The 25319-nt window shown below is 40.9% G+C and overlaps 2 protein-coding genes across 3 annotated transcripts in view; both read left to right on the top strand.

Moving 5' to 3' along the window:
* Nucleotides 1–25319, top strand: part of TCEANC (transcription elongation factor A N-terminal and central domain containing) — a 196211-nt gene that overhangs the window by 104128 nt on the left and 66764 nt on the right. The window lies entirely within an intron of this gene.
* EGFL6 (EGF like domain multiple 6) overlaps nucleotides 15674–25319 on the top strand; it is a 45720-nt gene continuing 36074 nt past the window's right edge. Inside the window, exons 1-3 of one of the 2 annotated variants that reach the window (XM_074816892.1) lie at nucleotides 15674–15816; nucleotides 22156–22268; nucleotides 24393–24485. In XM_074816892.1, coding sequence (XP_074672993.1) covers nucleotides 15749–15816; nucleotides 22156–22268; nucleotides 24393–24485 — 274 coding nt within the window. In that variant the 5' untranslated portion in view covers nucleotides 15674–15748. Of the gene's footprint in view, nucleotides 15817–18115; nucleotides 18141–22155; nucleotides 22269–24392; nucleotides 24486–25319 lie in introns of those variants that run through there. The other variant, XM_074816893.1, reaches the window with a different exon arrangement.

Raw genomic sequence — 25319 nt, 5'->3', positions numbered from 1 at the left:
TCAGAATCATACAGACACAGAAGGATTCACTAGCTGCTAGTGCAATTCCCAACCATGGCATACCAGTTTTTGCTGCTTCTAGCAAGAAGATACTCAATTTCTTCAATGTGCTGATTGAAATTAATGACAAAGAAATTAAATTCCAAGTTATTGAGCAAGCTAGATGATTGATACAGCTTTCTTGAAACAAGCAGTTTGCCTTTTCCATCTCCTATCAGAACACTTTTGTCAAGATATGAACAATGGACAAAGAATCATCTCCTGCTTTTGGGATTTTTTCCAGAATATGGTGATTATATGGCTTAAAAAGTGAAATGCAGCAAGAAAAGATAGGCAGAGTTGGCCTTGAAAAAGACAGGTCTCTTTCAAAAGGATAGGACTCGGACAATAACCAGTTCTCCATCTGTGCTTTGCTATAGCACTGCTTCTTACTGTAGATGACCAAGCATCATTCGAAAAGCATCAACAGCTAGCTCTAAAGATGTTGAAATAAATGAAGCCTTTGGAAAGATCTCTTGCATTTCTGCCTCAGAAAAGCAAATACGCTGTTTGTACAGAAGACTAAAGTACTTTTCCTGTAGTGATCCAGTTTTGGTAATTAATGTACACCACCAAGCTGCTAAGGGAGGGGATTAAGGGAACGACTGAAGAAGGTGCTAATGGGATTGCAGGTATAATCTATGCAATCTGGATCAGGTCTCTGTGCAGCAGTTCCCAGCTGAAGAGTGGGGTTGCAATGGTGAGGTGCTAATGAAGCACCCTATAGATGGCACATGACAAGACAGCCAAATTAACAGACTTTGCTCTCCTGTGCATGTTGCTTAGTGCACCACGAGATGCAGAACACTCACTCCTCTCAGGTGGGGTTAAGGGGCAGAAAAGTTGGGAACCACTGTCATAAAAAGACTGAATTACCTAGAAATGCATAAAAAAACTTCAGATTTCCCCTTTACATGCTTACAGACCCTTAGTGGAAAAGGAGAATTGATACTGTAAGAAGCACAGAGAGCTGAAGTCAGTAACCATTTTCAGTCCTCAGTTTCATCTTGAAAGCTTCTGAAATGTGTGCACTTTATCTGCTTAGAAACTTTGTGTTATCGTCATGTGGGAGGTGGCATTAGAAAACACTTGTTACAATGAGACTGATCCTACACTAGTATTTCACCTGCATGGATCTAAGATGTTTGTATGCATCTGTTTGCTAAGGAACATCCTAGTGTAAAATCCCACATGGCAGCCATTTCCAGGAGAACTGTGATTACATAGTACAGGACAATATGACAGTCAAATGAAATTACAGAGCAGTGACAAAGAGCCTGTAAAGTCCACCCAACCTAAATTGGATTTCTCTTTAGCAGAGCAGGATTATCAATTACTCAGTCTTATAAACGATCTGAAATTACTATGCATGGTCAAGAATGATGATACACAAAACACATGGTGCCTAGTAACATCACACTGGGGCAATTGTTGTAACTCCTGATATGAGGGTTATGAGTCTGGTTTTGTTACTAGCACTGTTGAGCTCTGCAGATTACATCACACAGATCATTTCTATATCTGGCATCCATTCAGCCTGCATGTATACTTATCCACCTCCACCTGTCTGCTTAGACAAATCAGCAATGGAAAAAAAAAAGCCAGACAGCATATAAATCCATCTGCACTGAATTACAGGAGTTAATATTAAATGCTGTGCAATGGAGAAGTACTTTAGATTTCAAAACGGAACAACTCCCATCTAGAGAAAGCAGGGAATCCAGTCCACAATAGGAACAGAAAAACTGAACACTCTTACATGTTTTTAAGCACAGCAGATATCAGTGGGATACAACATTACAAAACAAAATCAGCAAGTATACAGCTGTCTACTCAATCCTACCATCAGTCAGTACTGCCTCCCACTGTTAGACTACAATGTCTATTTTATTCAAGTCTTTGTTATGAAGTCTCTGTTTCCTCAAACACAATGGCATCAAAATCTCAGTTTATTTCAAGGGGATATAAATGAGGCCACAGAGGAAGCACATCAAACTTTATTTTTACATAATAAGAATTCTGAAACAGGCCAGCACTGAAAATGTCAAAAAAAAAAATCATTATACTCAAGGGATAATGATATCATCCTTTTTCTCCTCAAAAGAAATATAATCCTCAAGCTGGAGGTTAAAAGCTTTCTCAGTCTTAGCACTATCACACATGACCTGGTAGTATTTGGATGGGACAGAGAGATGGCCTCTCCTTGTCTAATATTGCATTCATGCTGGTACTTTTTTTTTTTTTTCCATATGTGGCTATAAGTAGGAGCTGGTGTGGGGTTTGGTTATATTCTACTTTCCTATAAACATCATTCTCATAATGAACCACATACATCACATGTCTTTTCATGATATGGGGAGAGCAGCAGTTATTCATAATGCCTAAGTCACACACAGCTGCAACTCCAAGTTTTTCCTAGAACTGCAATCAGGATGTAGGGACTTGTAACAGAAGTATTGAGGTTGGTAAGAATTAAATATGAATGGAAATGTGTGTGAGAGAGAGAAAGCACCAGAAGAAACAGCAGAACAAGAGTTAAAAAAATAACGTAATGAAGAAGGCAGTTCCCCAGTCAATCACACTGAGGAATGTGTCAAACCCAGACAACGTGCAGTGTGATAAGACCACAGCAGAAATTACTGATTAATGGAAGACACTCTGAGAACAGGAGAATGGATGGCAACAAGGCTGCAGAACATCATATATGTTATCACAACAGGAGGATAACAGCAAAACACTGTTCCTAAATGGACATGAAAGATTTGTACAAAAACTAGATCATCACTGTCAATCATGAAGAACCCCAGAGCTATGACAAGGACTCAGTAGCCAGTGTCCCTTGTCCTTTGTGTCACACACAGTGCCAGACCACACACACTTGGTGCTTGTGACTAAGTGGAAGTAAGACCATAAATGAAGACAATCAGCGAGAGAATGAGCATGAGTAAAATCAACTTACTCAGAGCTTTTGCAAATAACTTTCACCTTCCCCTTCCTCTTAGATCTGATCTGTTTTGCTACATCACTTACCAACAAGTTTCCCTATACAAGCATCTGTACTAACACTGTACAGCCAGGTCCACAAGGGTGACCTGTCCTGTATTAAAAGAGTTCAAAAGTCTTTATACCAGACAATAAAGTCATCTAGGGATTAATATTCATCCATATAATGTTATTAACTTCCTTTTCCATTAAGAACTTTTTCCTATAACACACATTCCTCAATGCTTTTTGGACAATGGGAGAGAGCAGAGCTTTTCCATCTTCCTCAACCCAGACCACAAGTAACTGTAGATTAAATGAAAGAACACCTACTAAGCAGGCTGAAACACTGATTGCTTTCAGGCTTTCATCAGCTGGCTGGGTTAATTTAGAACCATGCTATGCATTCATGGGAACAAACTGCTTGTTAGTGGCGTGAACAGGGAGGTTCTGAAATATTGCATAATTCTTAAAACAACAGCTATTATTTTAACAGCAGTCATTTTCCAGTTACTGTGGTAAGCACACCACCCAATGTGACTTGAAGACTGAAGAGTATAAGAATGGAATATTTCAGGAGGTCGAGCTTCCAGGCAAGCAACCAAGCATCATGGAAGAGCTGCCGAAAGCCTTCTTGAGAGTTTATGGTGAGAAAATAACAAAGCTCTTCAAGAAAAAAGCTGGGAGGTCCGTCCTCTTTCTCTGAAAGTTGTCATGCAAAGGTTAAACATGGAAACTTCTTAATGAGGACTGTGGTTGCTTTCTGACACAGAGAGTAATAGAAAGCAGATGTTTCTGAATGGCCACCTTTAAGGAAAGGAGAGCAGGGATGGATGAGGAAGAAAGGCAGTTGGACATAAACACTATGGCTTCAGAGTACAAATTTATTTACAATACGAACACAGCTGAGAAATGAAAAAAAATGCAGCAAAAATATTTTCCAGGAGGGATCTAGGGCATACACTTAGCTTTACATTGTGCATATGAGCAACAGATAGATGTTAAACAGATGTTTGTTGTAAAAATACCCATAAAAATACATTGCTCATGTAGGCTTAAGAAATAACTGTTTCACATGCAAAATTTAAAGGAGAGGAAAAAGTTTCAAGACAGAGTGGTTAAGACCAAAGAGATGGATGTCCACTCAGCAATGCAAATGCACTTTAAGTGCCACTCTGGAACAAAGGGAGACATGGTACAAAAGTGCTGAATGGTGAAAGATGTCTGTATTACCTAAGGAAATTAATAGATTTGAACTCCAAAAGCCTGCAAAGATTTCTAGCCCTGGGAGCAAAGCAGCAGATCAGCTTCAAGAGGATAGTCCTGATTCTACAGGAAACACAACTCAGAGACCTTATACCTAGAGCTGAGACTGGGACCAAAGCCAGTGATAACAGTTTCAAAAGCACTGACACAACGAAGAATGAAATGTGTGCACTTATAAATATGAAACTGTATCAACTAAACGTTTATGTGAACAGTCATTACTGTAAAACAAATGGAAGTTTTATAAAATATTGCATTTTTAGACATTTTTTCTTTTGACTTAATTCTGCATCACTTCTATTTTTGTTGGATTTTTCTGGATTCTATAAAGATTTGTATGAGGGCAGGAGTAGTCATAACATTTATGAGAAAAGGAGGTAAAGAACACTGATCAAATGTTGAAGGAATTCAGAAAGTTCAGCTGAAGAGTAAGAACATCTCCTCCAAAACTCTCATTTGACATTTCAGTATCTTACTCTACCAGACTCCAGACTCCTGAATGATTCCTGCATGGCTGCTAGACAGTGGCTAGATCATTAAAGCAAAAACATCTTTGTGAGTCTCTTCCTTTCCAAGTAAAATTTTAATCAGAAAATGTTTGCATGCTTTTTGCTTTTTCTATCTCACAATTTATAGATGGTGCACAAATGTCTGAGTAGTTTATAGTCAGCTTTATAAGCATAAGAAGATGCCACAAGAAGGATCACAAAGTATGTTGTACTAGAAAGTCATTGCGTACACAGGGGTTCAGAGACATTTTTGCAGGAGTTCCTAGGAGCCCAGAAACTTAGGAGATATAATTTCTGTTGCCTCGCTCTCCCCACCCCCCCCCCCAACTTTTTTTAAAAATACTTCTGAGCCAAATCAGAAGGAGAAAGCATGCAAAATATTAATCAATGGTTTCTGTTCTGCCCACAATAAATACAAATAAAGAACTGAGCATCCACCAGAGCAATGCACTAAAATCGTCTCACAGACAGACACTTCTTGTTCTGGCCTGATGTTTGGGATGACCCCCGTAATATCATCAAATAACCAGGAACAATTTACAAGAATCTGACTGCAGAAGTGAAAGATTAATATCACAAATATAGTTTCTAGAGGTGCATCAGTGGGTTTGAAGAACAGAGAGTCAGTGGGTGAAACGGTAGTGTCAGTGGGTAGCACAGTAGTGTCAGTGGGTGACTTCAAAGCAAAGGGCTAGAAACTAAATATCCCAAAAAACAAAACAAAACAAAACAAAAACCAGAAAGAAATAAACATCCCATTCTAGAGGAGGTTATAGACATACAAAATGATCAGAAACATAAAGGATACACAATATCATTCCAAGTAGGATACACTACTGGAATGTCAGTTTACGCTTAAGAGCAGATTGATCACTAACAATAAAAGCGGTATCAAGATTATGTCGACAACAAGAATCACAGAATCACAGAATCGTCTAGGTTGGAAAAGACCTTGAAGATCATCCAGTCCAACCATTAACCTAACACTGACAGTTCCCAACTACACCATATCCCTCGGCGCTATGTCGACCCTACTCTTAAACACCTCCCGGGATGGGGACTCCACCACCACCCTGGGCAGCCCATTCCAACACCTAACAACCCGTTCTGTAAAGAAATGCTTCCTAATACCTAGTCTAAACCTTCCCTGGCGCCACTTGAGGCCATTCCCTCTTGTCCTATCACTTATTACTTGGTTAAAGAGACTCATCCCCAGCTCTCTGCAGCCTCCTTTCAGGTAGTTGTAGAGGGCGATGAGGTCTCCCCTCAGCCTCCTCTTCTCCAGACTAAACAACCCCAGTTCCCTCAGCCGCTCCTCGTACGACATGTGCTCCAGACCCTTCACCAGCTTCGTTGCCCTTCTCTGGACACGCTCGAGTAATTCAATGTCCTTTTTGTAGTGAGGGGCCCAAAACTGAACACAGTAATCGAGGTGCATCCTCACCAGTGCCGAGTACAGGGGTAAGATCACTTCCCTGTCCCTGCTGGCCACGCTATTTCTGATGCAAGCCAGGATAACATTGGCCTTCTTGGCCACCTGGGCACACTGCTGGCTCATGTTCAGCCGGCTGTCAATCAACACCCCCAGGTCCCTCTCTGACTGGCAGCACTGCGGCCACTCCTCCCCAAGCCTGTAGCGCTCCTGGGGGTTGTTGTGGCCAAAGCAACCAAAGCAAGAAGTCATTTGTCATCCAGAGGAAGGCCCTGTGTACTCTCTGTTTTGTGACAAAGCGAAAACAGACATCAAAATATTCACCTGGAGAGTATCACATGTATGTGACAAGATGGTTCTTTTAGGAGCAGAGATCAAGAAGGGGATTATTTTCAGAAAAATAATATAGCCACATTTTTAAGCATTGAAAATTAAGGCCTAGGGAAGAGGAAAGAGCTTATGAAAGGAGTCACATAAAGACAAGGGTAGACAACCAGATAAGAAACCTGAGGGTTTGAAGGAGTCCCTTTGGAAAGGTTTTTTTCCAAAAATCAAGTATTTATTTATTATAATACTAGTACTGTCCATAATAAAGAAACAGATGGTGTGTTTACATCTGCATTTTAGCCCAAATTAGAATTGCACTTTGTAAGTAAATCTCATTACTGACTCTGTTTAGCATGCTTAGGTTCACACAGACCTCATGAAATGGACTTTCACAGATTTTACCTGAAACCTTAAGATGTACTCCAAAACCATATCTGATGCAGCTGAACCAGTAATGAACGTCCATGCCAGAGAATGAGACTACAGAAAATAAAACCTTGACTAGACATTTCCATGCGTATTTTTATCCATGATCCCCTCAGATTTTTCATTAGTTCCATATTGTCTTCCTTTCATTTAACAATCTTTTTCTTAGCTGACAAAATAAACTTTGTCAGCTTTCACGGAGTTCTTCATGTTCTCCTGAACAAGTCAGCAAATATGCATATATATCCTGCAGTTCAGTCACTACTGCCAAATAACTTTATAACCACACTTGAAAATCCAGACCGTGGAATATAAACCTAACATGTGAAACCTCTTACTTATATGTTTAGAAAAGTGAACTACTGCCTGATGGTATAATTTTAACAGGCTCTTGTTAATGTTGTGTTAGGCCACCCACCATCTTGAATGCATGATTTTTAGTTATTTAAATATAATAATATACAAAGCATTTCCTAAACACTAAGCTTTTATGCTTGACATTATTTTGGCCAGAGATAAGGATCCCCTCATAGAAACCAGAATCTGGTTAGATGTACTAATCCCTTCTTAGGGGTATCTGGGATGCATGGTGATCGTGTCAATGGATTCATACCCTCTGCTGTGCAAACAGCAAGTGTTGCCTTATGGAATACATGGTTGAGTTTAACCATAGTAGCAATCTGAAAATGTTATCAAATATCAGAGAGATGAAAACAGCCCACTTTAGAGAGTATTTTATAATTTCAGCTAGAAAGGAAGGTTGAGGTTTCAATTAAATTTTCCTAGTGTCAGGGATTTGTTAATACTGGTGCTCTACCTTTAACAATCTATTCTGCCAACTTTTACTCATGCACATAGTCTCAGTGAAGCAATATTACCAGGTCTCATAAATCTCTGGATATTTGATAGTTTTCCTAAAGCCTCAGATCATAGTTAAATAAATGCAAGAATTTCAACTTTCAACTTAATGTTGTTTCTCAAGATAGCCTGAAGCAATACTAAATGAATGATTTCCAAGACTCAACCAGCCCAAACAAAAAATAAGCACAATTCATTTTATAATCATGATTCTAACCCAATTCAGAAGTTCCATTCATGAATTTTTAGTGTTTCAAAATGGTCTGTTAAAGCTGATAGAATGATTCATGGGAACAAGAAACAAATGGCTTGCTTTTTTTCCTCTGTTTACTGCATGAAAACTCTGTAAAATTACTTGATCTGAAACTATTTGGCAATACAAATGGAAACTTCTCTTACCTAAAAAAAGGGACATAGTCAGGATTGCTATTATAGCAATATTTCAGTCCTCAATGCTCTAACTGAGCTATTTTCACTCTATCCAAAGCTTAGTGTAAATGTTTTAGCTAAAGTATTTCTGTTTCCACTTCATCGGTCCTTAGTGACTCCTAATTAGAGATTAGATAATTGATTTTCCAGCATAAGAAAAATTAGAATCTTAGACCAGCACCTACTCCCAATGATAAGGCACAGAGAGAACCTGCAACTTGCGTCTTAACAGAAGTGTAGTCTTGGCAGTTAGCATTGTAACTACAACAGCCTGTCAGATGAGAATACAGGACCAAATGCCTTTATGATGTGAAACCGTGAAGGTCCTCAAAAACAACAATACACCTTTGCATGGGGAAATCTGTCTCTGGCCACTCTCAAACTGGACTTACCCTGCTATAGAGAGGGCTTTCTGTCCAAAGCTATTTAGATGGCCATACACATAGCAGATGATCTTTACACATAACTAAATTATCTCAGTGGACTAAAGGGATTTCACTGTTTTGACAGATATAAACTTTCATTCAGTCTACAAATAACTTCAGCTGCAACATGAGAAAATATCTGCTCTAGGAACTGAGTACTTTAACAGGCAGAGGGGGTTTGATGAATTCTGAAAAGCAGCTCTGCATCCTGACTCACAAAAGTATAACTGCTCTCAAGCTAGATATGGTCATTTAGAAAAATACAGGCAGAGAAGAGTCTTTAGACCCTTGGCTTCCTCTTGTAAATGCAGAGCCCAGCTGCGCCGTTCTTCTCACTCATGTCATCCTGGGTGCCTCATGACCACTGACAGTTTCCCTAAAATGTCAGGTGATTATGAAAAGATGTAGCTGTAATTTTAAAAAGAGTTTTCCATACCTCTTATCTGAAGAGAAGGTTTCATTCTAAAAACCCTAAAAGAAAAAAAAAAATTCATTACTGATCTTAAGTCTGTCTTGTAATTTAAATTTTTGAATTGGTATGATTAGGGTAAAGAGTACTTCCTATGATAGAGTTTGTAAAACATCTTTTGTTTTGGATGGCTGTGGTTCTTAAGCAATACTGCAACTGAAATGTTAAATGATAACAGTCATTCCAGAAAAAGTAATAACAAACCTAACAGAGTTGTATCACTATAGATTTTCAAGGAAATCCTTAGAATTGTTTAATTTAATTAAAGTGTTTGGAGTTTCTAAAAATTAGATAAAATGTCAGAGCTATGCGTTTCAGATTGTTACAGTCTCCTTCCTCTATCAGTTCTATAAAGTCACAAATATTACATGGGGGACAGCCAGTGCTCCCCCACTAAGATAGGATTTCTGCATTGTTACTGAGCATACCAGACTGAGATGCTCAAAGGGAACAAATGAGGATGTATCTTGAGGATCCATTTTAAAAGAAATCTACTGCCATTCTCCATACAGTAATCTCAGAGGGCAGCAGCAAAGTAGCAAAAGCTGAAGAGCAGCTATGGACCCATGATAAATTCAGTCCGGCCCTATCTAGTTTAATCCTAGCTTTTTTTCATTCTTTTGTCACATGCTGAACTGTTACATTTTGATGATTCAAATAAAAAGGACAAATTTTAAAAGTTTAAAGCTCCAAAGCACTGAAATACAGGACAGTCAAATAACACTTAACACTTATTAACAACATTTAACACTTATTAACAAATTAAAGGTACACATTACATGAGCTTTTCATCTTCTTAAATGTAGTATTACTGAACAAACTTTAAAATCACTGGTTTTTTTCTGTCTGAAAAAAATAAACTAATAAAACAGAGTAAGATTAAGCTAAAATGGAATGTCTATATACTAAAATTGCCTTAAAACATCTTTTTAATTTTGAGGGCAAAATATATATCATTTAGTTTAGCATTTTTATTGTAAATAATTGCATTTTTTATCACCTGTATACCAAATGAAAGTAAGTTTTTCTTTTATGTGAGCACTCAGGGCAAGACTGGGAGGATGGTCCAAAAACTGCCCATTAGCTTTCACTCAGGAGACAGTCATGACTACAGCCTCAATAAACATCTCCCTAATAAATCACAGGGAATGGGGGTCTGAGACCCAGGGCCAGTCCCATTCCAGCAGGCATTGCTGTGAAATACAGGGACCACCAGGGCTGACAGACCATGGAGAAGATCATGCTGACCTTTGGGAGCAGCCCAGAAAGGCAGTGTATTGCCCTGAGCCCTGCCACAGGATCTTTCCTTTCATTTATACAGGTGTGAATGAGGGGTTATTCCACTGAAATTTGCTACTGTAAAATAAATACAGATTCACTGGTACAAAATGGCAGTACTGACAAATATAAAAACCTGTTCTACAGATGGCCAAGGAATATACAGAAGTGTGTTTGTACTAGGTAGTGCATTTCCAGAGGACTTCTGCCTCTTCTGGCTGAAATGGTAAGAGTGACACCAAAAATGTACATATTTGCTATATGTATGTATGCATCCAATCATTATTTTGGAATTAGTTTTTAAAGCAGAACAAAGACGTTATAACAGAGTATTACTCGTGTCTATGATTTTATACTGACATTCATCAGTAGACTGGGTCTCCTAATGCATGAAAAGAACTAAAATCTTTGTCAGGCAGGGAGTCCTCTGATAGAAAAAAAAATCTCTCAAAAGTTTCCTTTTCAGATACCATTCTTTTAAGTGATAAAGTTCTTTCACATCTTCCCTTTTCTTTCCAAAATTATTTTTTAGTGTTTTTTTCTGCTACATTTTTCTTGTGTTGTTGCTCCCTGGAAACAAGGTGTTGTGATATCAGGGCTCTGCAGCTGTGCTAGTGATTATGTGCTGCCATTTACACATCTATTGCAAAAGAACATTTCTTCTTCATCACTGCCTCTTAGGAAAAAAATATATGTGTTTTGAAATGCATTTAGAAATATACATGCTTAAATCACACATTTTCTAAACAAATGTCAAAATAATTTCATTTTTGTAATAAATTTGTTAAAATTTTGCATAGCCTTATGAATGTACGTTGGAATAACAGACTCCCTATAGCTCATTCTTTAGCTAGAATTTAGCTAGGGTTAATAGGTTAAACTTCCCTTTAACCTATTAACCCATCAAATACTTCCTGGCCATGAGCCAGGTAAAAACTGATATGTGTGAAGCATAGGTTGGGTATTTTCTGTATCATTTACTCAGTGCAGCCTAGATGTTTGCTGCAATCTCTCAGCATTACTGTTTCTTCTTCTTCACTTTCTGCCAGAGCAGTACTTTTCATACTTGGAGGAATATAGATTATATATATATATTCTATATATAAATCTGTCGCATTAGGAATTTAGATCAAGTCTGTGTGTTTTGTCTGTAACTGAAAAAAAATTGAAAGTCTAGGTGGAGCCTTTTTATCACCTCACTTCTTTTCTCTGTTCCTACACAACAGAGATTAAAAGCATGTAGAGATTAGCAGTGTAGAAGGTCAACACTGGCAATAGTAGCTGGGGATAAAGTGGAGTGAGAAATCATAAATGCACTAAAATATGCTGCTTCTTGGGTTTAACAAGTGCTCTGCTCTGGTGGGTTAACGTTGCACACCAGGGGAAAGTAAAATATCCTGACATCCACAAGCACATCCAGAAATGGTCTGCAACACACATGCTGTTCTCTCATCTGGTTTTTTCACTAAAAAAAAATTACTTTTCTATCTAAAATTATCCCAAATAAGGGATAAGGGAAGACTCTTCTCAACTCTTCTGTCTTGTACTGCTGTGTCACCGTTTCCACTGGCACCGAAAAGCTTTGCAGAAGGCATTCCCAAATTCACATTCCTCTGACTACCCAAATTAAAACAAACAAACAAACAAACAAACATCAAACAATAAGTCCTACTATGCACTTGTCTGAACTTTAATGTTAGTGTATTTGAATGGAAAAAAGAACAAAGAGAAGGCAGAAGTCATACTGAAAGGACCTCTTGGATTTTTTCCCCTTGTCCTCTGAATAGACTGTCCACATTGTGGACAAGCACAAGTGATCCTTTGGCAGCTGAGTAAACATTTACAGTGGGCAAACGTGAGTTTGTCTTCCACTGCAAGGCAACAGCGAGGTGGCTTCTACAGCTAGCAAGCGGACAGGCTCCAGCCCGTGAGCTGAGCAGAAGCTGGTCGGCTCTCAAGCCAGCTGCAGATGTGGCCCTTGGGTAGAGGACAACACGGTGGGACACAGCAGCATGTGCCACACTGGCCACTGTGAATGAAGAGGAGAGGGTATCAGGTGCCAGACTAAAAGTTCTCTAGTGTCCCAATAAATCTGCATTTCCTACTGGCAAATCAGCATGCTTAAACTCTGATGGAAATCATGTTTTACACACAGTGGCTCAGGTTGGTTGTAACAGCTGATTAAAACATTTGCATTCCTGTTATAACCAGGTCAGGCAAATGTAATTCCATGATTTTCCAAAAATCACAGGTAATAAAATTATAGTTGGAGCCTTGACCTCTTCTGTGGCAAAGTTACACATGTAACTTTTTGGATGGTTAAAGCAAAACCAAATTAAAATTGTAAGTGTGAATAATATCTGTGTCCTGTTCCACTCTGTCCCACCTTTTCAAGGATGGATCATGACCCGAGACTTGAGAATTTCTCCCCTTGGGAATCATACGGGAAAACACTGTGTGGCAGGGGATCTCAGGAAAGCTTCGTATCTTGCAGCCTAGAAAGGCTAAACCATGCAAGTATTAATATCCTAGCAAACGTAATTGTGCTCTATGAAATCCACTGCTCTTGTTTCTCTAATTATTGTTCTAAATGAAGGACAGAGTTTCAGGTAATCATTTTATTATCGATCCACAAGTCACTCTTTATAAAAAGATTTTGATGAAATAATTATAGCTTATAACAGACTGTACGTGCTACAATTCAGAACTGAATTCTCTCTGACTGATAAAACCAATCAATATTTTAATGTCAAGCCTATCATCAAATGATACATTCATATCTATTTGTTGGAATGAATGTGCGTAATGAAAACCATGTGTCTTTGAATACAGACTTAAGTAATTGGAATGCTTTCTACACAGCACTGGTTTAACTAAAATCAAAAGAGTACCCCTCCCATACAGGCAGACAAGTCTAATGAAGAGAGTTGGAGAGTCTCAAGGTACTACTGCATTTCAGAAGGACAGCTGAGCAGCTGCAAACCAGCAATGGCTTTTGTGTCCAGCAACCAGGAAGAAAAAAATCCTGTACAGCACATAAGCAGCATCGCACATATTTTTTTTTACATTAGATGTCATTTGAATCCTGGGACCAAATTTGCCATCTTTTGGTAGCTCTAACTTTGTACTGCTCCACTCTCTACGGTGACTTAAACTTATTTTGAGGGGATACTTGTAGTTTCAAGAGTCTGAAAAAATCAGCAGCAGATGACAGCCTGGCACAGGCTCAAAACCAAGAGTAGATGGACAACACAGGGAAGTATCTGATTGTTTTAGGACCATTGGAAAAGATAGCTTATTCACAATGTTTTGATACAAGCATTGTGGAAACTCCTGGAAAACCTTTTTGCAGAGATTTTAGACTCACCCGAACAGGCACCACTGCTTCAAATACCTGAGTGTAGGTGTTGATATTGTGCAGCAGAGGGTTAAGCTGGAGTGACTAAAACAGTTGCCATCCCAGGTTTCCAGGACATTCCCATTCCCATAGCAAAGGTGACAGAAGAAAAAGCTGGCCGAAGGCTTAAAACACCGAATTTAATATGCCAGCATACAAACGCTCTCCTGCAGCATTCCTGGCAATCCCTGGGGACGGCAGACAGCTATCGATGCTGACTGTCAACCATCCCTCTAATCTGCTGAGGCATGCTTGTTGACACCCGCAGGACTGGGTGGGGTGACCCACGGCAAGTGACCTTTGTGAGAGGATCTGTTTTCTTTTTTTGTCTTTACCACAGACTCCCTGGGTGATCCCAAATAAATCAGTTATTCCTCAGCTTTCCCTTCTGTCAAAAAATTAAAACTAGTCCCTTCAAACTCCTAGCAATGTTCCAGGACTGACCTCAGGCTCACAAGAGTCTATGAGATGACCAAGCGGGTGGTGTGATTAAAATGCAAACAGTCACAAGTGATAAAAGCTTTCCCTATTTTATTTTGTGTTAGGTAACTTATCACTGCAATCAGAGCTATTGTAGGCATTTCATAAGAAATTTGCTCATCAACCAATGTTGGTTGGCGGTACTGGTGGGTACCTTTACTCCAGAATTATCATTGTAGGTCAGAATTCTCTCAAACATTCAAATTTGTTTCAACAGTACTTTTATAAATATTTCTCCTTTCTGAATCAAAGTGGTTGTGAATATTATATTGCATATGTATTGTCAGCACTTGGCATTTTTAAGGATGAGTTACTACTTCCTTGTGATTACTTAGGTTGTAACTTCCATCAAGCTGTGCTTTGTAACAGCTGCTCTTTACACTCCCTGGTGTAATTCTGGAAGTGCCCAACTACAGATGGGCTCAGAATCCAGATGCTTTTGGTAAGAACACTAAATCTGACTAAATAGCCTCTGCTTTGCACAGGTGCTGTGCTATCTCTGCTGATTCTGGCTGCCCTCTCCATGTGCTCAATACAGCAGAGTCGCTTTCAACAGGGCAACTCTCCAGAGCTTGGGATTGGGAAAATTGTTCACAGTAGGATCTGAAAATTAGGAACAGAGTTGATGCTTTTTGACACAATATCCTTTATTGCCAAAAACTGTTTAGCAAGTAGGTTAGTGTGAGCACTGGCATTAAAAAAAAAAAAAAAAAAAAAAAAAAAGGCATATCCTTCTCCTGTTGGGGGCGAAGATCAGTCACACCTCAACCAAGTTTCTCCATCACTGCAAAAAGATAGAGCTCGTAATTACTCTTGAAGAAAGAAACCCTATTGGGAAACCCAGCGCCCCCGAAGTGCAAGCATTATCCTAGGAGGATACACAAGGGCGTGCGGCAGTTCCCGTGCCGTGGCAGCAACACCAAAGCCGAAGGACGAAATCATGTACCCAACTAGCATTAGCAGCTTAAATAAAATCCGAGCGCAGAGGGGCAGGCAGTTGCCTCAGCAGCTTGACCAGCGTTTGGCCGCGGGAGCTCCTGCAACTGAGGCAAAACCGGCAAATCGTTCAGTGCGAATGTTGCCTCCCTGCGACGGACACCCACCGTACCCGCGGGGCAGCGTCTCCCGGGCTCCAGCCCGCCCTCCTCCTGCCTGGGGCGGCCCGCAGCCCCTTCTGCCCTTCCTCCTCCCCTCCTCCCCTTCCCGCCCGACGGAGCCGCTCGCCCCGCCGGTGGCCGCAGCCCGCCGGGGGCGTGTGGGACGCGTGAGGCGAGGGCGGCCGGAGGCGGGCCCGCCCCGCCCCGCCAGGTTATACAGCCCCGGCCCGCCGCCGCCCGCCTGCCCGCGCTCCTCTGCTGCCGCCCTCCGCCGCGGGCCAGCCGCCGCCTCCTCACCGCCGCGGGGCCAGGGACACCTCCCCGCGGCCGGGCGATGGTGCCGGCGCCCGGGGGCGCCCTGCTCGCCGCCCTCCTCGCCGCCGGGCTGGCCGCCGCGGGCAGGTGAGCGGGTTCGGCGGGGCGGGGAGGGGGCCGGGAGGGGGCCCGGGGCCCTGCTCCCGTGTGGGGTCCGGGCGGGCCGGGGCCGGGGCCGGGTGCTCGGCCGGCGGCTCGTCGGGGCGGCCGTGCCGTGGGCTGCCGCGCCCGCTGGTGCGGGTGTAAGAGAGTCTCTCCCCCACCCGTGTCCGTGGGGCTCGCCCCGGGGCCGCGCTGCGCGCCCAGGCCGCTCCCCGCAGCGCCGTGCCCCGGCTCCGTGGTGCTGAACGCCGAGCGCGCCGGGGTCAGGGCTTGGGAGCGGCGGGGGGGCCGCGTCCCGTGAAACTCCCATCCCAAAGCTGCGGGGCTCTCTTACTCTGGGAAAAATGGTAACTTCGGGGCACCGGTGAAGATCCAAGCGATGAGAACAGCTGCACCACGTATAGAAAGGTGTGGGCTGCTCTGGTCTTCGGTTTGCTTGTACGAACAGACGCTTTAACATCAGCCTGCCGTGACCACTTTTACCTTCTGCAGAGGCAGGTACTCTCCACAAACAGAATGAGACGTTGAGAGAGAATAAGTAAAACCATTTACTCCAGATCAAGCCCTTCCAGTGTTCCTCCTTCCAGTTCTCCAGAAGCAAATAAAAGGCCACAAGTGCTACAGTAAAAGGAGAATTCACACGAACTGGAGATGAAGGCTTCAAGTTGTTATGTGGTTTATTTGTGAAGTATCAGATTTGTGAATAGGAATGTTTGTGATCAACAAGTGGCAGTGTGCTGTTCCAGCACAGGCAGGGCTGTCAAGTGGTCAGCTCCACAGGAACTGGAAGTTTATGAACTCCAGACAACACATTTGCTCTCAAAGCAGAGCTCTGTTTAAATGCTCGTGTTAGTTATATCTTGATGTTGTGTATTTGCGTTTCAAACACTTTGAAAGGTGGAAAACCACAAAATAAGAGCATTATCGCCTTCCAGAAGAAAGTATGGCCTGGAGTTAGCTGAAGCCAAGAATGATGTGTTCAGTAAAAGTGATGTTATTTCACAGTAAGTCGGGAAATCTGTGGGAGACCTACAACCTACCTAAGACTGACTGCTCTACAGCCTGGCTTGTCCAAGTTGATGTTGGGTTATGGTGGTGGCATCTCTCTTTTTTACCGAGATTGTCGCTCTGCCTTTCCCACTGGGAAGGGGACAGAAGAGATTTTGAAACATCTTGATGGAAGTCTTGGATGACAGGGGGCTCTAATTTAAGAGGACAAAGAAATCCTATCTCCTCTGAATAGCTAGGAAGAAGGAAAAGGAAATAGTAAAAATTAGAATCAGTTTTGAAAGACTGAATTAATTATGATTATTTTTGTCTCTTAGAAGTGTAGCTTTCATACCTGAACTTTTAACTTTTCTGCTCCGATCACTTCCTTTAAGGAGTTTGCTGGGCACATGAAGCCTTAAAGAAGGAACTTCTGCAAGCCCAAGCTAAACTTCATTTTGTGTTTTGGGAGCAACTCTCAATGAAGCAGGACTGTTGTCATGTTGAGTGCCTGAAACTGGCTGAAGGGATATCTAAGACACAGTTTTTAAAAGATAATAGGTGACACTTTTTACATTTTATTTAATATGACTATAGGTGAACTTTATTCTAGAAGGAAGTCACCCTTCAAATAAACTTGTGTAAAAATAAACAAACAAAAGCAAAAAAACCCAGCTAACATGACAAAAAAACCCTATGCCTTCATTTGGTAAAGTGTTCAAATGTATCTCTGCATGACATACACTCATAATGGACTTTTTTAGGAATTTCCTTCAAATTGCTAAGTTGTGAGATACCATCTTTTTGTCCTTCTGAATATACCAGTTGATCAAAATTTTAGGGTTGGTGCTAGTTGTTTTTTGCTAGCAACAATGTCCAGAAATTTTTTTAGAGGAAAATTGAAGAAAGGGATAATATCCTGTCTTTGAAGTTAACTGGAAACTGCCAATAATATAATTGAGACTTACTCCCCACCCACCCCTCCTACCAGCAGGCAGCTATTGTGTGTGCAAGAGCTGACCAGAAGTGTCCTTTGGAGATCTTACGGAAACAGCGTACTAAATCTATTCAGCAGCTGTGCCTTGAAGAAAAAATAATAGGTAAAAGTTCATAAATGTGCTTTCCCAGAGAAAACTTTAGTAAAAGACAGAATATTAATAGGAGCAGAAAACAAACAACTGTATTAACTCAAACTGTACCTGACTTCGTTATCTACCTACCTGGTTAAATCAGGCTTTTGAAGACTTGCTTGCTCATCCTCTGTGGCTGCTACTGTCACATAACTCCATTCAGGCATGGCTTAACACTGCTCATGATCACAGGTCAGAGGAATATGACAAGTAACTTTTTTCACTGTTGGGATTTTTACTTCTTTTTATTTTAGCCATTACTGGTAAAATGGCTGCTAATGAAGATTATAGTCCAGCACAGCCATCAGTTCAGTTATTACATTTGAAATTTTTGAGTGTCCATTGGTATACAGACATTTTTAGTAGCTTGGATTTGGCCTAGGTCATAAACTAATGTTGAGAAAATGATGCAATGGAAAACTGTTTTCTTATTTTATAGAATGAAACAACAAAAAAGGGGAGTAGGGAGTGGCAGGGAGGGTCTGTTGGACAACCGAGTTCCAACACTCAGGTGCGCTTTATTCCCCTTCTTTCACCCATTATTGTACTTGTAATATTTTCCTTTGCAGTTGTTCATGTATTTAAGCTATTGGGGATATCAATCAACCTTGCTCCACTGAGAGACCTACCTAGCCAACTGATCAGTGGAGCAGGTGAACTTTCTGAATATGTTTTATTGTAAACATATGTTTTCTTTTTTTAATATCAGATTGAGCAAATCACTGCAAGAAGTCAGAGATACTGTGTGGTAGTTTAAAGTCTGTCCTCCCATCACACCTGGTTTATTTTGTCTGCTGCTCACACCACTGTAGGTATAGAGTTACATACTTACCTGGTCCTGGCCAGTATCTGAATGCTTTGCTCTGAATTGGTCTGACTTCTTTTGGGGTAGAATTCATAATCTTCATATTACTCAAGAGGAATGATTTTTTTTCAGCAGCAGCTGAATAAATGGGACATCATTCATGCCTGGGTTTGTATCATTACAGGCAACATTAGATCTTTCTCAGTTTGTGAAAGAGGCTGTGTATCTTAAAATTAGGTAGGAGTTGTTCTGGTTCTTCAATGCTCTTCAAGACTCTCATCCCTCTTGTGGCTGTGTTCATATGCCTGTATCCCCCTCAGAGTATTAATGGGCAGTAGCACAAGAGCAAATGGATATAAATTGGCCTTTCTCTTAACAAGCTCTTTTATCTCTTGGAGCTGCCTGCTATATAGCAGGAAGCAATCAGATCCCCTCTCAGCTTTTGTTTTATTCAACTGAAGCCAAGTTCTCATTCTCTGTAAAATAGGTCATTCTTCATAGCTTTTATCATCATATATACCATATATAATTCATATATCTTCACCATGGATGTTAAGAACTGTACACAATATAACCTGATACAGCAGCCATAAAACTTTCCTGGAATTTTAACTGAAACACCCAAGGGTCCCACTTACTTTATAATGGAGCTAGTGGCTCACAGTGGTCCTGTGACAGCTAATACAGCCAGCTCTTTCTTTCTGTCACCTCAACTAAGATGACCTTGGCTTACTGTAGAAATTCTTGTTGTTCATCTTCGATGTTATTTGCTAAAGGCTATCCTATTGGTGTCAGCAATGTCACAGCCACATAAAATAGGTTACTTGTCTCCTGCCTGGGCACCCTGGATGGCTCAGTCTGCCACTTGTTGCCTTTATCACCAGTGCTGTAAGCTACTGACTTCCAGAGGACAGAATTTATCACTAGAAATGCAGAGACCACTCTTGCCACTGACCTGCACAGCGATCCGACCTGCAGAGTCTACCTTCTCTTGCCTTTCTTCTTCAGGCAAGTATTTAGGCTGCAGGTTCTCCAAGGCCAGGCATTTTTTGCACACTGAGCAGACAGTGACAAGCACATCAATCTCACTCAGACCTCTAGGTACTTCCTGTGAAATCCTACATGAATGTCATACAGGGAGGGATCAGAGGCGTCCTGTGTCTCCAGTCTGCGTTACTTCTCCCCCAACAGTCAGGAGGGTCCATGGAACATTCTCCTGAAAAGGATCTGCCTGCCTGAAAGGATCTCCTCTTTCTAAATTTCTTTCTTTTGCACAAAATGCTGAGCTCCTGACAGCAATAGCTGAGCTGATGGCTAGTGGTTCTTCATAGGATGGAGGGACTAACCTGGCAAAACTGGTTTTCCTCCCAGATTTTGGGATCTGGGTGAACTCTCAGTGATCGATTTGACCTTTCCCACTGCCAAAGGTAGGCTTTAACTTGGTGCTTGTTGTGGAAGTCAGAAGAAGTGAAAGACCTTGTCCAGGGTAGCATCTATGAAATTCAACTATGTTCATTTTATTGCAGTTTTACGGAACATTTCCCAGTTTTAAGACAAGTTTGTACTGAAATCTCGTGAGACATTGTATACTTTGTAAAGACACTTACAGTATTTGAAGTGACTTATTAAATAAAATGTTGCTGAATTAGTTTGTCTTCCTGTGAAAATGAGCACCTTTCGGAAAGTAATGAGATCCTGCTTCCTCTAAGCTTTAGGCATTTTAACCTTCCAGGAGAGTCATAGCACTATCCAGCTGCATTCAAGAGGATTTTCTGGGATGTATGCAGAATATACATTTACTATCTGGGTGTGTTCAAGGGCACTTTCTAGCATGCAAGAAGAACATACGTTCTTTAACTTGTATACTTTCAAGTGATGTAACCCATCAGGATTTGGATGAACAAAATGGAAAAAGGTTACTTTATAAATCCAGAGGCAGGGTACTGATTTCTAATAGACACAAATACAGGAGTTGTAGCTGTTCAATATGCTTTTTCTCTTGTCTGAAGATGAAGTATATGTACTCTTGTAAACTGCATCACTGGACTGATGGCTTAGAACAACTTATTCCAACACTGAAGTCTTTTTACTTGCCAGGTGACATGAGAACCATCTCTTCATTCAGGGTATCTCAGATACATGAGCTTATGCATTTCCTCTGAACTCCCTTCTCTTTCCAATGGTTCTGCTGCTAAGAAAACTCTGAAGTAACATCTTGTATCTTTGAAGTGTATGCTTATATTTATTTTACTATTTGCCTTAGTGATGTTTGCAGTAACTGTTCCAATACGAGTGTAACCCTTACAGATAAGCACAGGAGGATGTGTGCAAAGCACTGCTGTAAGGTGATAAAGCAATGCCTTTGTTGTGCATCAGACTAAAGAATGCAAACGTTCCTGGCCTGTTAACTTTTTTCCCATTTTTTTTTTTTCCCCACCATGGGGATGTTTGTTGTTGTGTATTGCCCCCCTCAATGTCCCAAATCACTTACTACAAAGCTCTCGCAGATATTTTCTGTCAGAAACAACACCAGACTCTTTGAAGAAAGTGCATTTAAATTTATGGTCTGGAAAAAAGCAGTGGGGACAGAGGATTTGGGGTAAGGAAGAGAATTCCATAAAGGGGACAGTCATGTGGTAATGGAGAACTGAAGTAACAGCAAGCAGAGGGAGAAGAGAACTGGAGTCACAGCACCCGTTGCCGCATAGAGTAGATCTAGAAGATTTACACAGTTGTGGATTTTCGTCAGATTTATAATTTTGGCAACTAACATCTCAGGTTTTCCAGCTCTTGCAGCTGTTGATCTGCACAGTGACTTTGAACCCCCTGGGTGTATTGGCAGATTAAATTAACAGTAATTTGTATGGTCAGGAAGTCCAGTACAACCAGAATGCACAGGACTGTCTGCACTTTTGCAATCAATTGGCTCATACGCAGTGGCTATAAGCCTGCAACTCACTGGCTTTTATGGGGCTGACATGTTCAGAAAGCCACTTTTCTGTAGAATCATCCAAAGCAATAGTACTGTCAGGTATGGCATCATATATTTGATCCAGATTCTTCACATGATGCAAGCTGGAGCAGCCCCATTGGCTTCACTGGTATTAAAAATTACTTATTTTAGCAGAGGACCTGGCTGTACTTTTTGCCTTTGCCATGTTTCTCATTAGAAAGGATTTATGTTGCACAGTTAATTTATTGCAGATGAAACATTCCCATCTGCCCTGTTTCTCCAACCAAATGCAACTTTGCATTCCTGTCTAGGAACACTGCCCTAGGTTGGGTGAAATGAAAATGCCTGATGGTGGATAAAATGTAAGGGAAATTTAGAAAGGAGTATACAGAACAATGGATTAAAGTGCATTTGCCTGCTGGAGCTAGTGTTTATCCTTCCTTATGCAGCTCGAAAGCTCGTGGGCAGCTGGTGGCTGTGAGCCAGCCTGGAGTGTGTCGCTATGGTTCTAGGCTGGATTGCTGTTATGGCTGGAAAAAGAACAACAAGGGCCACTGCGAAGGTAACATTAACACTTTATGCTTGTTTCCTCTCCACAGCTGTGTACTCGGTATTAATAAAGAGATTTCATATATGTCTGCCAGAAGTTACAGAAAGAAACCTTCTCAGGAGTGAAATCTCTTAACTCTGTGAGAGAGTGAATAAATTGTGTTTGAGAGACATCTCCTCAAAAATGCAGAGCTTTGCATAAATAACACCAAACCATAAAATACATATTCAAAAATTCTTAGGGCCAGAAGGGACCATCTGTTCTAACCTCCTGCACAGCTCTGGTCAGCCTATACTGCTACAGCTATCAAGTAAGTGCCGAAAATGCAGTGTTTTCTAATGCTACATACGGACCCCTACAATGGTTTTCTATTAATTGGTATCCTTTATCTTCAAAGTACACAGCCTCTAAGAACCAGGAGGTTTTACCTTTCTAAAAATATAAATAAAACCCCAGCAATAAGTGCACCTGACTTGAGCTTGGGTAGCCAGATAGCGTTCTGGTCTGTGGATCATTGGCTTAATGAAGAGTCAGTGGCTCTTAAGACATTTCCGATTTGTAAAAGGTCTGCAGATCCCAAGGAGAAGGTGATGTGGAATCTCTCTCTAGCTGTACTTGGGCAAAACACAACAAAATCGTAAAAGACATGTTTTAAGAATCTTTTTCAGATGTTGCACCTGTTGTCCCAGAGAGTTTGGCATTGTATATCTGGTGAATTTGAATAGAGGCTTGTCATGTTAGGGTTATTCACTGCTGAAAATAAACATACTGGTATCTAAAAGGGAAAGATGCCAAAATGTCTCTGCTCTGTATATATAACATGTCAATTTAAAAAAGGAAAAAAGTGATTAATGCCTGTATTAATATTTCTGCATTTCTTAATAGCACCTTGGTTTTGATGCAAATGAGTATCTGGAGGGACAACTGGCAAATGTAACTTTGATCAGCCAGTGGAGTACATTGCTTTTGTACTAAAATACACTTCTCATAAACTTCTAAGATTATTCTGTGGCAGATTACTTTAAGCCAGCTATAATGTAATTCTGCACTGCAAATCCAGATGCAGTAGTGTTCTCTGCTTCAGTGCTAATACTCAGCTGGTCTTGCAGTATGCATTCAGGGACAGAGGTAGTGTTGAAAAATGCCTTAATCTGCTGAATTAGTGGATCAGTACATCTGAATGAATCTTTAAATTTAGGGAAGATACTTGAATTCAAAAGTATGAATTTTAATTATGAATTTTACTATATAGTAACTAACACTGTGACTTTCTTATTTCCTACAGTTTGCTTAATTACACAAGGTAGGGAGATGTGCATTCTGGTGCATACTCTTTCACTGTTTTTCCAGAGCTAGTCCTGATCTAAATGCATGTTTGGTTTGTTTTTCCTTGAATAACCCTCATGTTGACAATCACATTGAGTTTAGGAGCCTTAAGCCTTGTAAAAGTCAGCATTTAATTTCTGATTAATCATCCAGAGGGCTGAGAGCTAGAAAATTTTTTCTTTTTAATGAATCCAGGCTAAGCATAACCCTCTCAAATCATTGTAAACCTGATGCAATTATACTTATTGGGATGTGTGGTAGGGACAGTTGCCTGATCATTTGACAGATGTGCTCTGGATGTTCTACCATGGGATGGGCACGTTCCTCAGTTGTAACTGGGGAGATCCAAGAGTGGAAAATTGCTGTAGGGTACTATGTCTCCTTTGGCTGCAGGAGAGTGCTGTTGCCTCTTTCCTACTCCAGATGCCAAGCACAGCAAGTCAAGCAGCTGGTTATCTGCTTCTCACATAGGCTTCTTAAAAACAGAAAAAAGGCAAGAGTGCAAAACTAAATGTGAATAATAAACATGGCAGAAAAAGCATGAGGGAGAGAGCTAAAAGGAGTTCCTTCTTTTCCAGGTCTTTACAAACCTGGAAAAGCACACATTCGTGTAATCTGTGCTAGTGTCACTTTTCTCAAGCGGTAATAAAGTGCTGATTAGCAGCTACCATGCCCAAACTAGAGGGAGAGGTATGGTGGGTGTTGAACTTGTGCAACAGGTTTATAGGCAACTAAGCAGGGCAAAAGTTCTCAAATAGAGTATTTCTAACTTTTTCTTTTTCTCTCTCTTTTTCTGCCTGACTCTGCCAGCTATCTGTGGACATGGCTGCAAGTATGGCGAGTGCATAGGACCAAACAAATGCAAATGTTTCCCTGGATTTACAGGGAAAACCTGTAATCAAGGTTTGTGCACATGGGGATATTACTCCAGAAAGTAGACTGTTGATGTTCTGTCTCTTATCTTGTACTATGGATTGTGTTATCTTCCAAAACAGTAAAGCAAGATATTTTCTTGTTTACATAGAAGAGCTTAGAGTTTAAGGCTCTGGCATGTCCAGCATCCCAGGCAAGCTCTAAGCCTCCTTCAGCACACAGAAGTTTGAAGCTATATCATGTATCTCCTGTGGGCTGGTGACCGGGGAACTGTCATATTTATAGTCAGAAAATTAAGGCATGGAGAGATTATGTAGGAAATTATTAGAAGAGACAGAAGTCAAATCCAGAACCCATGTTATTTTCTTAACTAGCAACCCATGTGACTTTCCTAACTAACCTTCTCATCAGAAGGACATGCAATTATATGCTAGATGTGTAATTTCTCAAGATGCCTGGGCCAATGCCATCTGTTCACATATGCTGATTGGTATTTCTGAGAACCAGAATTGGGAGTCTTTAGAATTGCATATTCAGAAACTTTGAACGCACCACTTTCCCTCCATAAACTTTCAATTAGACATGGAAATATTTCAGCTAACACATTGGTGAGAACTCAACTTTTTTTTCCTGTGGCAATATATCAGGCCCCTCTGTTGGACGAGATGAAAGGAGCAGGTCAGTGTGCATGGAGAGAGGCAACCTACTGCAATGCAGATGAGTGAACTGCAGGTGCTGTGAGGCAAGCATGACATAAAGGCCACACAAATGGATGAGTCTATACTTGCTACCTTCCTAAGCACCTGCAGCCTTTGCTTGAAAACATTGCATTGACATACTAAACACACATTTTTCAGAGTCAAA

Source organism: Strix aluco, chromosome 2 (assembly GCF_031877795.1).
Source record: "Strix aluco isolate bStrAlu1 chromosome 2, bStrAlu1.hap1, whole genome shotgun sequence".
Classification (NCBI taxonomy): Eukaryota; Metazoa; Chordata; class Aves; order Strigiformes; family Strigidae; genus Strix; species Strix aluco.
Note: the sequence above shows the minus strand (reverse complement) of the source record. Positions and strands in the feature narration are given on the sequence as shown.